Below are 17191 nucleotides of genomic sequence, written 5' to 3'. Positions count from 1 at the left end.
AATGACGGCAGCAAGGTAGCCCAATTGTTCTGACAGGACGTCATATGACGTCCTGTCTTTTAAAAGCCGATAGGGGGCGCGTTACTGGGAACACCATGCGCGTGCCCGGCGGCCGCGATTGCCCAGTAACTAAGCAGGACCGGGGATCTCTGTGTGTAAACACAGAGATCCATGTCCTGTCAGGGAGAGGAGACCGATGCTGTGTCCCTTGTACATAGGGACACAGATCGGTCACCTCCCCCAGTCACCCCCCTCCCCCTACAGTTAGAACACTGACTAGGCTACATATTTAACCCCTTCCCCGCCCCCTAGTGGTTAACCCTTTCCCTGCCAGTCACATTTATACAGTAATCAATGCATATTTATAGCACTGTTCACTGTATAAATGTGAATGGTCCCAAAAATGTGTCAAAAGTGTCCGATGTGTCCGCTATAATGTCGCAATCGCAGATCGCCGCCATTCCTAGTAAAAAAAAAAAAAAAAAAAAAATCATAATTATGTCCCCTATTTTGTAGGCGCTATAACTTTTGCGCAAACCAGTCACTAAACGCTTATTGCGATTTTTTTTTACCAAAAATATGTAGAAGAATACGTATCACCCTAAACTGATTTTTTTTTTAAATAGGATATTTATTATAGCAAAAAGTAAAAAAGTGTTTTTTTCAAAATTGACGCTCTTTTTTTGTTTATAGCACAAAAAATAAAAACCGCACAGGCGATCAAATACCACCAAAAGAAATCGCTATTTGTGAGAAAAAAAGGATGTAAATTTTGTTTGGGAGCCACGTCCCACGAACGCGCAATTGTCAGTTAAAGCGACGCAGTGCCGGAAGCTGAAATTTCGCCTGGGCAGGAAGGGGGTGTATGTGCCCAGTAAGCAAGTGGTTAAGTAAGGAGATGTTTTACAAAAATAAACAAAAGAATGTCTTGATTGTCCTATGGGAAATACAGCAATTGTAATAATATCAGAAGGAACCTGCAGCTCACAAGTCATACTGCAGAATGTAAAATGTAACCTTTATTATACCTTTTAAAATAAAAAAAAACCTCTAAGGCCTTGTACACACGATAGGTTAACCAGAGGACGACGGTCTGATGGACCGTTTTCATCGGTCAAAACTGATCATGTGTGGGCCCCATAGGTTATTTAACCATCGGTTAAAAAAAAGCCAACTTGCTTTAAATTTAAAGATCGATACCTAACCGATGGGAAAAAAACGATCGTTAGTAGGCACAACCATCGGTTAAAAATCCACGCATGCTCAGAATCAAGTCGACGCATGCTTGGAAGCATTGAACTTCGTTTTTTTCAGTACGTCGTTGTGTTTTACGTCACCGCGTTCTGACACGATCAGTTTTTTAACCGATGGTGTGTAGGCACGACGGACCATCAGTCAGCTTCATAGGTTAACCGACGACAACGGTCCATCAGACCGTTCTCATCGGATGGACTGATCGTGTGTACGAGGCTATAGATTCTCTGTATAGTACCCTATGGTGAACTATAGTCAGACCAGGGACCAATGACTAACCTCTCATCATCTAGAAGAGACTGTAGATATATAAGATAGAGAAGAGGGACAGCTAGAGTAAAATATGGGCCAGATTCACATATAACTGCGGCGGCGTAACGTATCGTAGATACGTTACACCGCCGCAAGTTTTCATCGCAAGTGCCTGATTCACCAAGCACTTGCGATTAAATCCTCCGCGGGTGGCCTCCGGCGCAAGGCGGGCCAATTTAAATGGGCGTGTGCCATTTAAATTAGGCGCGCTCCCCCCCCGGACCTACTGCGCATGCTCCGTTTCGGAATTCCCGTCGTGCTTTGCGCGCCGTGACGTCATTTTTTCGAACGGCGACGCGCGTAGCGTAATTCCGTATTCCCGGACGGCTTACGCAAACGACGTTATTTTTTAAATTTCGACGCGGGAACGACGGCCATACTTTATACAGCAATACGATTGCTGGGTAAATTTAAGGCACCAAAAAAACCGACTAACTTTGCGACGGGAAACTAGACTAGCGGCGACGTAGCGAACGCGAAAATCCATCGGGAATCGCCGTAACTCCTAATTTGCATACCCGACGCTGGTTTACGACGCGAACACCCCCAGCGGCGGCCGCGGTATTGCATCCTAAGATCCGACAGTGTAAAACAATTACACCTGTCGGATCTTCTGGCTATCTATGCGTAACTGATTCTATGAATCAGTCGCATAGATAGAAACAGAGATATAACGGCGTATCAGCAGATACGCCGTCGTATCTCTTATGTGAATCTAGCCCTATATTCCTTTTGCTAAAATACTTTTTGCCTTCTTTTCGTTTTTGCAATCAAGTCTACAAGAATGTCTTTCTTTTTATTTGCTCACCAGGTTGGAGCAAGAATATATTTTTATTCTAATGCCTGAACCCTGAACTAAAGAAAAAATAAAACGTCCAACATTTTTCGCCAATATACAAGGTGATATGAAAAAGTTTTTAGACTAGTTTTGTAACACGCCAACAGATGGCAGCACAAGGCTGCACGCATAGTCACAGCGAGCACCGACCTTCATGAGTCAGTGTGCCAAAAGACATCGTCCTGTGTACATCGGGAGCTGTGCAACTGGTGCTAATCTGACCACATGCGTTTCCACATCTTCTATTTCATCGTGGACAGAAAGTTAGAACAAAAAGCAGACGTGAAATTCTGCGGGAAACTTGGCATATCTGCCACAGAGATGTTTGACATGATTTAGCAAGTTTATTGGGCGATGCTGCGATGAGTTAAAGATTCAGCTCAAAGGTCGCCGTTTTGACAGCATTGTGGAGATCCAGCGCAGATAGCAGAATGTGCTTGACACGTTTCAAAAAGAAGACTTCCAGGACACATTCCAGAAGTGGCAGGAATGCTGGGAGCGCTGTATTGCTGTGAAAGCGGACTATTTTGAAGGTGATAGTGTGTAAACATAAATAAATAAAGTACTTTCTTGCAAACAGAGCTATTCTCTAAACTTTTTGATACCACCTCATATTGGTTTCATCAGGGGGATCTGTGAAAAAATCAAAAACAGAAAAGTGAGGTGCACACCATAGAAGTAATTGCCTTTCACACACACTAAACACTCACAGATCTGGACGCGAAGGGCAGTCCGTCTTCATCTGTAGGTCCAATGCCTTCATAGCGGATCCAGCGCCTCTGTGTACGTGGACTTGGGCTGTCCCAGGTGTCTTCAGAGGTGAGCACCAACTTGGCTTTGTACATATGGTTTTCATCATCAGAGATAACCTGTATTTATATTAGGATGTAATAAACAATTTAGGTCCTGTATTCAAGATGGTCTAGCTGTGCTACTGCAAAGTCCCTTCTTTTAGGATTTATAGTGTCTGGCAGAGGGACAAGGGCCTCTTCCCGACAACCCTGGCTGGTGGTTGTCAGGGTCTGGAAGCCCCCTTTAACAAGGTAGCTCCCAGATCCCGGCCCTCTACCCTATGTGAACGGGTAGCGGGTACATCGTACCCCTACCCATGCACCAAAAAAGCAGTGAAAAGTAAAAAAAAACTCCTTTATTAATAGCTCTGAGCTGTCTTCTTCTGCCGTCATCTCTCCCCGAGCTGTTTCTCCCACCGCTGTCTTCTCCCGCCGCTGTCTCTTGTGGTGCCGTCTTCTCCTGGTGCCATCTCTGCCGGTGCCATATTCACCCTCTGCTGTCTTCTTCCTCACCGCCAGAGAGCCCGCCCCCTGTCATGTCACAAGGGCAGGCTTTCCGGGTGACGTCATTGGATAGCCACGCCCCATGGCTATATAACAGATGCCAGACAGCGAGCAACAACACAACGGAGGAAGACAGCCAGAGAACAACAGCGGATTTTTTTTTGCGGGTATCTGGCGGCGAGAAAGAAGACAGCAGAGGGAGAGACAACACCGGTAGAGACAGCGGTGGGAGAAGACGGCAGCAGGAGAGATGTCATTGGGAGAGACGGCATCGGGAGAAGACAGCTCAGAGCTATTAATAAAGGACGTGTCAAAACCACTCTTGTTTTTTTAACTTTCCACTGCTTTTTGGTGAATGGGTAAGATGTACCCGATACCCACTTACATTGGGGGGGGGGCCAGGATATGGGGGCCCTTTTGTTAAAGGGGGCTTCCAGATTCCGATAAGCCCCCCACCCGCAGACCCCGACAACCATCAGCCAGGGTTTTCAGGATGAAGCCCTAGTCCCCATCAACATGGGGAGCAAGGTGCAAAACAAAGGTAAAGCAGCCACCCTCAATGTTGAGGGCATGTGGCCTGGAATGGTTCAGGAGGGGGGGCTCGCTCGTCCCCTCTCTTCCCTGACCTGCCAGGCTGCATGCTTGTATAAGGGTCTGATATGGATTTTGGGGGGACCCACGCCATTTTTTTTCATATTTTGCCATGGGGGGTCCCCTCCAAATCCATACTAGACCTGAAGAGCCTGGTATGGACCCCACACCCCTTTTTTTCCCAATTATTTTTGTCCGGCGATTCTTTTCTTTTTTTACATTTAGCTGATGACTCATCGGATGTTATGGACATGGCAGCCGGCTTCCTCCTTAGCAATCAGCTATATAAAGTCTGTAATGAGGGGGGGGGGGGTTGAAAAACGGATGTCAGCGGATCGGATGTAAACGAATGGCCTGCCAACATCGGTTTTCCGTCCGTTCTGTTTTTTTAACGGAAGAAAAAATAGGTTTTTCTTCCGCCTTAAAAACCGAAGCTTAGCTTAGCTTAACGGAGACAGATGTCAGCAGATGATCATCCGCTAACGTCCGCTATACCATAGAGATACATGTATGTCTGTTTTTCATCAGTCAATGGATGGATGAAAAACAGACTTACGTAACCGTGTGAAAGGGGCCTAAATAGTATAGACTTTCTATAGTGTCTAGCAGAGTTGTCTGGATTAGACTAGATTAGTTAGAACATGCTCTATTTTTTCGCCTTGTTTTTCACGTTGTCGTTTTTCATGTTGTAAAAAAATGGTCATCCGTAGGCTTTAACGACATGAAAAAATTATGCATGCTCAGAAGCAAGTTATGAGACGGGAGCGCTCATTCTGATAAAACTAGCGTTCATAATGGAGATAGCACATTCGTCACGCTGTAACATACACATACATACTGTAACATACTGAAAAGCACGAAGACTGAAAAGCGCGAAGACTGAAAAGCGCGAATCATCTCTCACCAAACTTTTACTAACACAAAATCAGCAAAAGCAGCCCCAAGGGCGGCGCCATCCGAATAGAACTTCCCCTTTATAGTGCGCCGTACACGTTGTAGGCAGGCTTAACAAGAATCGGGTTGAAAAAAACGTTGTTTTTTCTAGACCATTAAAAATGGTCATGTGTATGTGGCATAAGTCAAAACACAATGCAAACACATCAAAAACGAATTAAAAAATGCATTAAAAACGCATTGTGCAGTACAGTAAATTTAACGCACGTGGCAAAAAAGTGACAATAATGCAATTGTGTTTTTCATGCAGTTTTGCTGCGAAGCAGTGTAAAAATTGTATGAATAAGTTCAAAGTTGTGCAAAGAGTGAATCCTTATAATTGAAATATAAAGAAAAGTCCAAATAATCTTTAAGACAGGTATTCCACCACCAAGTCATGTAGGGCCTCTTGTGACACTCCACACCCCGTGAGCAGGGACGCTTACCAGATGGTAGGGACCACCTATCACTAGGATGGTCAAACAGACAGGTAGAACAACCTCTGCAGGGTATATGGGACCAGACGACCTCTAGGACACTCCAATGATCAGAGGTGAACCATACAAAAGGAAAAGTCCAATAGTGTGATACCGTTGAATGGCATTTATTGAAAAAAGAAAGCCAATTGGCTACTTACAATGCATAAAATATAATCTCACATAGATAAAATTGGGCTGCTGGCAAACTCTAAATACAATCACCCGCCATTGGGGTGCAATAGCGTCAGCGCCTAGCTCCACCCGACATGTTTCGTCAAGGGGATAATTTTTTCCACTGTGTAATTCTTTATTTATGTATTTATTAGTTTAATTTGCGCTGCACTTCTTCACTTGATTTATGATACCGTTGAATAGCATTTATTGAAAAAAGAAAGCCAATTGGCTACTTACAATGTATAAAATATAATCTCGCATAGATAAAATTGGGCTGACGCTTCAATAAATACAATCACCCGCCATTGGGGTGCAATAACGTCAGCGCCTAGCTCCACCCGACATGTTTTGTCAAATGTGACATCTTCATGGTGCCCCAGGAAGACGTCACATGTGATGAAACATATCGGGTGATGCCCACACGGAAATGTACAGGTTTTCCATGCATTCCTGTGCAGGCAGTCCCCATGCGGTCAAACACAGCCCTATGCCCATGTGAACAAGGCCTAAAGGGATGCAGATGCTGAAATGTTCCTCATTAGGTCATTGAAGTGCACAAGGTGGTTATAATGGGTGCAGACCCTTGTATTCAGGAATTAGCCTTGAAAGGATATAGTGGAACAAACAGCTTTTTCTTCAGAACAGAAAAAGGTAGGACTTTGCTACAAAGTTTGTTAAAATCCTGCAGGAATCTCAAGATCTTCCTGCAGCATAAGACGTACCCTTACCTGGTCTTCTGTGTATTTGTTGCTGGACCTGCTCTTCCTCTGCAGGTGCGGAGGGATGAAGTCATCCAATGATAACTGGAGATCATTCTCTACCCACTGCAGCGCCATCTAGAGGAACAGAAAGCACATATCAACCTGCAGCACATAGCAGACCAAATCAGAGCACATTAGAGCACACCAACTCAGAGCTTACCCAGGTCGTGCAAACCTGTAGAGCGCTCTGAGTTCAATTTGATATCAAACACAGTCCTTTCTTCTACATACCAAGCACCGATCTTCACATTACCATCTGTATACACACATCACTGCCACTCACAACACACTGCCACTATGCTCCCTGCACACAGTCCTGGATACCTGGCAGCCTGTCACCCCACAACAAAGGAATACTCACACAAGTTACACAACACTGTGCACGTCACACCAGATCCGACAATGATATCTGTTGTCACACACTTATGTGCAGAAAAAAAAGTATTTTCTAGTGTTCTGCAAGGTTGGAGCACACACCCTGCACTATAGTGAAGCACCATACACACCCCGGCTGTATATTTTCCATGGTACACTGTACACACCCTGTCCCGTTTGTGACACACACACCCTCTGAACTCTGCCCTACAGGCTAGATAATGTTTAATAGTAGTAGAAGGACAGGGATGGCGGGGAGAGGTGGGAAAGAAGAGCAGGGATGACGGGGAAGGGAAAGGATGGGGATGGCAGTGGTTGTAGAGAGGTGGAGGGAGGGGGAGAAGGAGAGAATGTGACAGGGAGGAGAGAGGACTGGTGACTCACACAGAGGTCAGGAAAAGTTGGATGCAGAACCTGATATAGGAAAAAATGATGGCGCAAATGAGAGGAAAAAATACCAATTTCCATAACATAATACAGACCTGCATCTGCAGAGGTTTTCATTATTTATTCTGGATTGTGCTTTTTCATCATTATATACAACAACCAGCAATACATTTATTGCCGCCCACCTGAACAGCCCTGACCGGTTGAGACATGGACTAGACCTCTGAAGGTATACTGTGGTATCTGCCACCAAGTCCTCAGTAGCAGACCCTTTAAGTCCTGTAAGTTGGGAGGTGGGGCCTCCATAGATTGGACTTGTTTTTCCAGCACATCCCACAGATGTTTGATTGGATTGAGATCTGGAGAATTTGGAGGCCAAGTCAACACCTCAAACTCATTGTTGTGTTCCTTAAAGTGGTTGTAAAGTCCGAAGGCTTTTTATCTTAATGCATTTTATGCATTAAGATAAAAAAAACTTCTGTATGCAGCAGCCTCCCTAACACTTACCTGAGGTCCCTTTCTGTCCAAGAGTGTCTCAGCGGTACGAGAGTCTGGCTGAGATACAGCAGTGGTGCCATTGGCTCCCGCTGCTGTCAATCAAAGTCAGCTAGTCAATCAGGAGAGAAAGGGGGCGGGACCGGGGCAGGGCTTCATGTCTGAATGGACACAAGAAGCTGTGACTCAGCTTGGGTGCCCCCATAGCAAGCTGCTTGCTGTGGGGGCACACAGCAGGAGGAAGGGGCCAGAGAAGAGGAGGATCGGGGTTCCTCTGTGGAAATCCACTGCAACACGTTTGTTATTTTTATAGGAACAAAAATTAGACTTTACAATCACTTTAAATCATTCTTAAACCATTTTTGCAGTGTGGCAGGGCACATTTTGCTCCTGAAAGAGACCACTGCCACCAGGGAATACCATTTCCATGAAGAGGTGTACTTCAGGAACAATGTTTAGGTAGGTGATTTGTTTCAAAGTAACATCCACATGAATGGCAGAACCCAAGGTTTCCCAGAGCATCACACTGCCTCGCCTGGCTTGCCTTCTTCCCAAAATGCATCCTGGTGCCATCTCTTCCCCAGGTAAGTGATGCACACACCCATCCATCCACATGATATAAAAGGAAATGTGGTTCATCAGACTAGGCCACCTTCTTCCATGACTCCGTGGTCCAGTTCTGATGCGGACGTACAAATTGTAGGTACTTTTGGCTGTGGACATGGGTCAGCATGGCCAGGTGGGTAGGTGCAGCGTGATGCAGGGAGCAGAAAACACATGGGGCTAGATTCAGCATTGAATTACGCCGGCGTATCGATAGATACGCCGTGTAAATTCAAAGCTGCGCCGGCGTATCTTTTTTCTGTATTCAGAAAGCAAGATACGCCGACATTAGCCTAAGATCCGACTGGCGTAAGTCTCTTTCACGTCGTATCTTAGGGTGCATATTTACGCTGGCCGCTAGGTGGCGCTTCCGTCGTTTTCGGCGTAGAATATGCAAATGACCTAGATACGCCGATTCACAAATGTACGTACGCCCGGCGCTATTTTTTTACGTAGTTTACGTTAGGCTTTTTCGGCATAAGGTTACTCCTGCTATTAGGAGGCGCACGCAATGTTAAGTATGGCCGTCGTTCCCGCGTCGAAATTTGAAAATTTTACGTTGTTTGCATAACTCGTCTGTGAATGGGGCTGGATGTAATTTACGTTCACGTCGAAACCAATGACGTCCTTGCGGCGTACTTTGGAGCAATGCACACTGGGAAATTCCACGGACGGCGCATGCGCCGTTCGGGAAAAACGTCAATCACGTTGGGTTACCAAGAATTAACATAAAACACTCCCCCTCATCCTCATTTGAATTAGGCGTGCTTACGCCGGCCCCATTTACGCTACGCCGCCGTAACTTAGGAGGCAAGTGCTTTGTGAATACAGCACTTGCCTCTCTAACTTACGGCGGCGTAGCGTAAATACGATACGCTGCACCGCCGTAACAATGTGCGCCCCTACCTGAATCTAGCCCATGGAGTCCAAGTGCAGCAACAGGAAAATGTCCACAGATGTCCAGCAATACACAGCAGACCTGGCAGGAAGGCTCTCCAGCAGGGGACACTCACGAGTTGTATAGCAATGGAACAGTAGATTAAAAACTCAGAGGTGCCGACAGCGTCTGTCTTGAGAAGCGGAATGCAGCCTGGCCGGTCCGTACCCAAATGGGGAGGCTTCCAGGAAGGATGGCATGTCCCTGAACTTTCCCTACTCCTCTGGAACCTTTCTCTGACAGCGGTGGGAACCTGTCCTAATGCTGCCACTAGCAAACCTGGGAGCCAGTGACCTAAATAGACTCTGCCTGACCCAAGATGGGCACAAAAGTCACATAGGGCGCCAGCATCCAATCCATTAGCTGCCTACCTGTGACTGAGGAAACCATCGAGGAATTAGGTTCCTCTTCACTTTCTCCCCCACTACAGACGAGCGCCACCTGCAGTGGAGAAAATTGACTGCACTGGCCTACAGGCACCCTGAATGTTCTGCAGCTATATGGTCCCATATACAACAAACTTGCAATGCCAATTTTTCCTGCTTTTAACTTCAGGAACAACATGTTTACTTGCTGCCTAATATATTGCACCAACTTTCAGATGCCATTTTAATGAGATAAACAGTGTTATTTATGTAACCTGTCAGCAACTTTGAACGTGGCATGGTTGTTGGTGCAAGACGGGCTGGTCTGAGTATTTCGAAAACTGCTGATCCACTGGGATTTCCACGCACAACTATCTCTAGGGTTTACAGAGAATGGTCCGGAAAAGAGAAAATATCCAGTGAGCGGCAGGTGTGTGCAGGAAAATGCCTTGTTAATGTCAGAGGTCAGAGGAGAATGGGCAGACTGGTTTGAGATGATAGAAAGGCGACAGTAACTCAAATAACCAGTCGTTACAACCAAGGAATGTAGAATACCATCTCTCAACGCACAACAGATGGAACCTTAAAGCAGATGGGCTACAGCAGCAGAAGACCACACCGGATGCCACTCCTGTCAGCTAAGAACAGGAAACTGAGGCTACAATTCGCACAGGATCACCAAAACTGGACAATAGAACATTGGAAAAATGTTGCCTGGTCTGTTGAGTCTCTATTTCAGCTGCGACATTCAGATGCCTTGTATCAAAGATTCGGGTTGGTGGTGGTGTAATGGTGTGGGGGGATATTTTCTTGGCACACTTTGACCCCCTTAGTACCCAATTGTGCATTGTTTAAATGCCACGGCCTACCTGAGTATTGTTGCTGACCATCCCTTTATGACTACAGTGTCCCCATCTTCTGATGGCTCCTTCCAGCAGGATAATGTCACAAAGCTCAGATCATCTCACCATGAAAGAATTGCCATCACTTGTTGTCCTTGTTATGACGCCCTGTGATTGGACACAATACTGCAATACAACCTAACAGTGGGATAGATTCAGATAGCTGCGCCTATTCTCACGGCGGCGCAGCGTATTGTATTTACGCTGCGCCGCCGTAAGTTTGAGAGGCAAGTGCTGTATTCACAATGCACTTGCCTCCTAACTTACGGCGGCGTAGCGTAAATGGGGCCGGCGTAAGCGCGCCTAATTCAAATGATGATGAGGGGGCGTGTTTTATGTAAATTAATGGTGACCCTGCGTATTTTACGAACGGCGCATGCGCCGTTCGTGAAAGAATCCCAGTGCGCATGCTCGAAATTCCGCCGCAAATCGTCATTGCTTTCGACGTGAACGTAAATTACGTCCAGCCCTATTCGCGAACCACTTACACAAACGATGTAAAAAATTCAAATTTCGAAGCGGGAACGACGTCCATACTTAACATTGGCTGCGCCTCCTAATAGCAGGCATAAGGTTACGCCGAAAAAGCCTAACGTAAACGACGTAACTAAATTGTGCCGGGCGTACGTACGTTTGTGAATCGGCGTATCTAGGTCATTTGCATATTCTACCCCGAAAACGACGGAAGCGCCCCTAGCGGCCAGAGTAAAATTGCACACAATTATACGCCGCCGTATTCAAGTTACGACGGCGGAGGAAGCCTTTTTTTTTTAACGTATCTGCCTTTGAGAATCGGCGTAAAGATACGACGGCGCAGATTTGAAATTAAGGCGACGTATCTGGAGATACGCCGTCGTAACTTCTACCTGAATCTAGCCCAGTGACTTCAAAATTCTCCCCTTCATACAAACCTAAAAAAACAAGTGCTTGAAGTTGGGCTTTAGGGAAATGCAGGGGCTGCCATTGTTTAGTCTGAAAATGCTAGTTGCCTGGCTGTTACATGTCATGTTGACTATCTGGCTACAATGATTTTCTGAGTCACTCACCCAAGACGTGCAGATCGGGAGTTCTGTCCTCACAGTGCCAGAGATGGAGGGAGGGAGATTGTTATAGAGAGTGGGAGAAGGAGAGAATGTCACAGGGAGGAGAGAGGGGACGAGGGACGTAGAGAAAGGTCAGGACAAGTAGATGAGGGGACAGCGCAGAGACGAGGGTTCAGGGAAGACAACATCCGGTACCTGTGGAAGGATGGAGTGAGCTGTCACAGGGAGGAGAGAGGGGACGAGGGACGTAGAGAAAGGTCAGGACAAGTAGATGAGGGGACGAGGGACGTAGAGAAAGGTCAGGACAAGTAGATGAGGGGACGAGGGACGTAGAGAAAGGTCAGGACAAGTAGATGAGGGGACGAGGGACGTAGAGAAAGGTCAGGACAAGTAGATGAGGGGACGAGGGACGTAGAGAAAGGTCAGGACAAGTAGATGAGGGGACGAGGGACGTAGAGAAAGGTCAGGACAAGTAGATGAGGGGACGAGGGACGTAGAGAAAGGTCAGGACAAGTAGATGAGGGGACAGCGCAGAGACAAGGGTTCAGGGAAGACAACATCCAGTACCTGTGGAAGGATGGAGTGAGCTGTCACAGGGAGGAGAGAGGGGACATGGGACACCGCAGAGACAAGGGTTCAGGGAAGACAACATCCGGTACCTGTGGAAGGATGGAGTGAAAGGAGAGCTGGAATAAAGAAAAGGATAGTATTACACAATACACGGCTATGGCTCACACACATACAGTACATACAAGTGGGACGTAGACGGGCAGTTCTAGAAGGGCCTCAATCATACAAACCTGAAATTCTATAGACCCAGATTCTCAAAGGGCTTACGACGGCGCAACGCAATGTACGCCGTCGTAAATCCTAATCTGGGCCGTCGTATCTATGCGTCCGATTCTTAGAATCAGTTACGCATAGATAACCATTAGATCCGACAGGTGTAAGGCTCTTACGCTGTCGGATCTTAAATGCAATTTTTTTTTTCGCCGCTAGGTGTCGCCTCCGTCGTTTTCCCCGTCGGGTATGCAAATTAGCAAAATACGCGAATTCCCGAACGTACGCGCGGTCGACGCAGTGAAGTTACGACGTTTACGTTAGATTTGCAACGCGTAAAGTTGCCCCTGCTATATGAGGGGCAACCAATGTTAAAGCGGTGGTTCACGCTCATTACCAACATTTTAGCATTAAATTAAGCATAGTAGCGCGAGCTACAGTATACCTGTATTTATTTTTTTAGCCCCGTACTCACTGTGCACTCGTATAGATAAGATTCCGACTCCCCGCGGGGAATGGGCGTTCCTATCCAGAGGAAGGATGATTGGCGGCCGGCTATGGCACGTCACGCTCCCCGAAGATAGCCGGAGTCGGTCTTGGCTCTTCACGGCGCCTGCGCACAGACTATGCGTCAGGCGCCGTGAAGGGCCAAGTCCTATTTCGGCTATTTCCGGAGAAGCGTGACGTGCCATAGCCGGCCGTCAATCATCCTCCCTCTGGATAGGAAAGCCCATTCCCCGCGGGGAGTTGGAATCTTCTATATAGGATTGCACAGTGAGTACCGGGCTAAAAAAATAAATACAGGCATACTGTAGCTTGCGCTACTATGCCTAATTTAATGCTAGAAAAAAAAAAATTGTTTTATTAGGGTGAACCCCCGCTTTAAGTATGGCCGTCGTTCCCGCTTTGAAATTTAAAAATGTACGTTGTTTGCGTAAGTCGTCCGTGAATGGGGCTGGACGCCATTTACGTTCACGTCGAAACCAACGACGTCCTTGCGATGTCATTTAGCGCAATGCACGTCGGGAAATTTTAGGGGCGGCGCATGCGCAGTACGTTCGGCGAGGGAACGCGCCTAATTTAAATGCTCCACGCCCCCTACCCGGCTCATTTGAATTAGGCGGGCTTGCGCCGGGGGGGATTTACGCTACGCCGCCGCAACTTTACAGGCAAGTTCTTTGTGAATAAAGCACTTGCCTGTAAAACTTGCGGCGGCGTAACGTAAATGACATACGTTACGCCGCCGCAGTCTTACTCCCATCTACGAGAATCTGGGCCTATGTTTTTACAAGACATTTATAAACGTAATGATTTTTCAGGCCTCATTCACATGGGATCACTAATCCGTACATCCATGCGAAGGGAAATCCTGATGTACCCAGGAGTTTCATGCAACTGCGTGCAGGTAGCCTGCTAAAATCAATAGAAGCCGGGTGCATCCCTGACTGCACATCCGTGTAGAACCGATACATAGATCAGAACGCAGTACCATGCGATTCAGGGCAGGCAAACGCACTGCCTCTGTGACCTGCATTTATGGTGTTGTTAAAGCAGATCTTCAGTCATTTTTTTCAACTTTCCATCTATTAAACCTTCTGTCCTTGTTTTAACTTTGAATAGTAAAACATTTTTTTTTTTCTGCCAGTAGATACCTTATACAGCCCACTTCCTGTTTCTTGTCTGGTAAAATTCCTAGGCTTATGACATAGGAGGGCCAAAGAGAGCTGGGGGTGTGTCTGTGTAAATCCAGGAAGTGAACAGGCAGCAGCTTCAGCTGCCCACAGTTACAATGGCTGCAGCCAGACTCAGTGGAGGGAGATTTCTGCAGCATATTTGGCAAGTACAGAATCACATTATATATAAAATAATATGCAAAGTGGTTGGAGGGAAGCTTCAGAATGGCAAAGATGTTTTTATTAGAAATGATGTGAGCAGACTGCAGGTCATCTTTAGGTTAGCACTGACAGCAGCTGCAGATTGCAAGTGCAGTGCGTTTAGAATGTGCGGCAAATGCACACAGAAGCGTATTTCCCACACTGCGTTGTGGTGTGAAGTTTCCCAATGGGACAAGTTTTGCCTTTAGTGACTCCTTCATGGAGACCTGTACTTGTTATGATCCGTCTATACACTTGTGAGGGATGCAGCTTAAAGCAGAACTCTGGAGTCCAGGCATCTTCCAGCCAGACAGGTGATGACCTGACACCTTTTTTTTTTGTTCTTCCAGGAATGGCGGTGGGCGGGTTTCCCTACTACAAAGAGTGGCTCTGGTGTTGTGACATTATCGCTGCTCTCTAATATGTTCTACCAAGAGCCAAGGAGGACAGGGATTGGACATTGTTGATCATTTAACTCAGAAGAGGACTGAAGCTGGGTGTCAGAAGCAGTGGACAGCTCTAGACAGAAGTGAGTATAGCAGCTGGAGCATTGTTTTGTTACAACACATTGCGTTTACTTTTTTTTCTAACTTTATTGAAGTGTCACAAACTGACAATTCACTAAAGTCTATGCACTGCAGGGATATGTTGCATTTCTATGCAACACACGACACTGCACCTCAGCACAAGTGGTATGATGTGCATTAGAGTTGCCACCTTTTCTTCAAGCCAAAGCCATACACTTTTGCGGCACAGGGCATTTTTTTGTTTGTTTTGCAGTTAACACTATAGGATTATAAAAGACCTGAGACACATTTGGGTGCCCCAAGAAGAGTAGTAACATAGCGCACTAAGCGTGCCAGTGGATGTGGCCAAATTGCTCTTGCTGACATCATCACCCCACCCTTCAATGATGCCAAACCTGCCCCCGAGAACCCCAGTGCTGGAAGGCAAAGTGCTATCCACTAAGCCGCTGTACTGCCATCCAAACACTAAATCCTCCAATTCAAATACTAGTTTTAGATGGATTTTCCTCAGAAAAACACACCCAATTGTTAATAAAGGTTTGGTGTTTGTTAGGCTATACCATTTCCTTTTTTAATCAGAAAAAGAAGAATTCTTGTGTTAATCTTTAACCCTTCCTATCGCTGTGTAAACTGAAAGCAGGGGTAGAGACCTGACAATCATTATCATCAGGAAAGTTTACACATGGCATTCATGCTGACAATTAAAAGGAATTTAAGACACTTCACTTTCCAAGATATTTACACAAAGGGTGTTCCCCTAATAAAACATCAATGGTATTCACACTTAGTGACAGAACATCTGACTTATAAAACTGCTCATAACAGCAATCTTTTATTTCCGAATAGGTCCGTTACCATCATAAACATACATATACACTATGGCCCAGATTCACATACCTCGGCGCATCTTTATGCGGGCGTATCGAAAGTACGCTGCGCAGAGCGGCGAGCACAGTATTCACAAAGGAAATGCTCCCAACGTTGCGCCGGCGTAACGTAAATTCATAGGCGTAAGCCGGCCTAATTCAAAGTAGGTGGAAGTGGGCGTGATCCATATAAATGAACCGTGACGCCATGCAAATGATGGGCCAAACAAACGGCGCATGCGCCGTCCCGTGGACGCTTCCCAATGTGCATGCTCAGAATCACGTCGGAACGAACGCCTAAGATACGTCGAATCACTGCCTACAACGTGAACGTAACCTACGCCCAACAGCTGTGTTCCCTGGTGCATTGATGCTGCCGACTTACACCTGCTTTATGAGGCATAACTTTACGCTGGACGTATGACTTACGTAAACCGCGTATATTACTGCGACGGGCGCAAGTACGTTCGTGAATCGGCGTATCTCAGTCATTTGCATATTCTAAGCGTTAATCAATGGGAGCACCCCTTGCGGCCAGCGTAAATATGCGCTAACGATACGACGGCGTAGGAAACTTACGTCGGTCGGATGAAGCCTAATTTCAGGCGTATCTTGCTTTCAAAGTCAGGCGCATAGATACAACGGCGCATCTGTGCACTTACGCGGCGTATCTCGAGATACGTCGGCGTAAGTGCTACGTGAATCCGGGGCCTATATTGTCAAAAGTATCGGGACTCCCGTCTTTACACACACACATGAACTTAATGGCATCCCATATTGATTTCAAGAAGGAAGGGAATAGATGAGGGGCAAAAAAGAAAATAAGAAAGAAGAAGGGGGGGAGAGAAAAAAAGGGGGAAAAAGGAAAAGGAAATAAAAAAGAAAAGAAAGGGGGGAGGGGGGGGGGGGGAAACAGGGGGAGGGGGGGGGGAAAGAAGGGGGGGGGGGGAAAAGGGGGAAGAAGAGGAAAGAAAATTGAAAAAATGGGAGAAAACGTAAGGAAAGCACTCACATGGGCCACATCTGTAAAGTATTAAAGAAAAGAAACAATATCTAACGAGTGGACATTGATGGTCAGACTTTAAGGCCAAGGAAGTAGTTTAAAAAAGTTTTAATTGATAGCATATAAATACAAAAGCAGATACAAAAATAATACAAAGAATTGTTATAATTATTAGCCACTGTATATTCCTCAGAAGTCGCCAACGCACGTTTCGCCGTGGGGCTTCTTCAGGACGAAGACGAGGAATGCATGTTTAGCAGAAACACAGATTTGTGTCTGTAATGATACAGTTTAAAGGGTTAATAACATATATATAGAAAATAAAAATAAAAAGAATGAATATCTAAGTGTATAATTACATGACATATGGTCCTCAGTGGAAGTATCCATAGGGCAT

The 17191-nt window shown here is 46.1% G+C and overlaps 1 protein-coding gene across 1 annotated transcript in view; it reads right to left on the bottom strand.

Annotated features, from left to right (window-relative positions):
• Positions 1 to 11850, bottom strand: part of SORBS3 (sorbin and SH3 domain containing 3) — a 66424-nt gene extending 54574 nt beyond the window's left edge. The window contains exons 1-3 of the mRNA XM_040346163.1: positions 11748 to 11850; positions 6605 to 6712; positions 3115 to 3273 (exon numbers count right to left, since the gene is read on the bottom strand). Coding sequence (XP_040202097.1) covers positions 3115 to 3273; positions 6605 to 6712 — 267 coding nt within the window. The 5' untranslated portion in view covers positions 11748 to 11850. The remainder of the gene's footprint in view (positions 1 to 3114; positions 3274 to 6604; positions 6713 to 11747) is intronic.
• Between the last annotated feature and the right edge of the window lie 5341 nt (positions 11851 to 17191).

Source organism: Rana temporaria, chromosome 3, assembly GCF_905171775.1.
Source record: "Rana temporaria chromosome 3, aRanTem1.1, whole genome shotgun sequence".
In the NCBI taxonomy this organism is placed as follows: Eukaryota; Metazoa; Chordata; class Amphibia; order Anura; family Ranidae; genus Rana; species Rana temporaria.
Note: the sequence above shows the minus strand (reverse complement) of the source record. Positions and strands in the feature narration are given on the sequence as shown.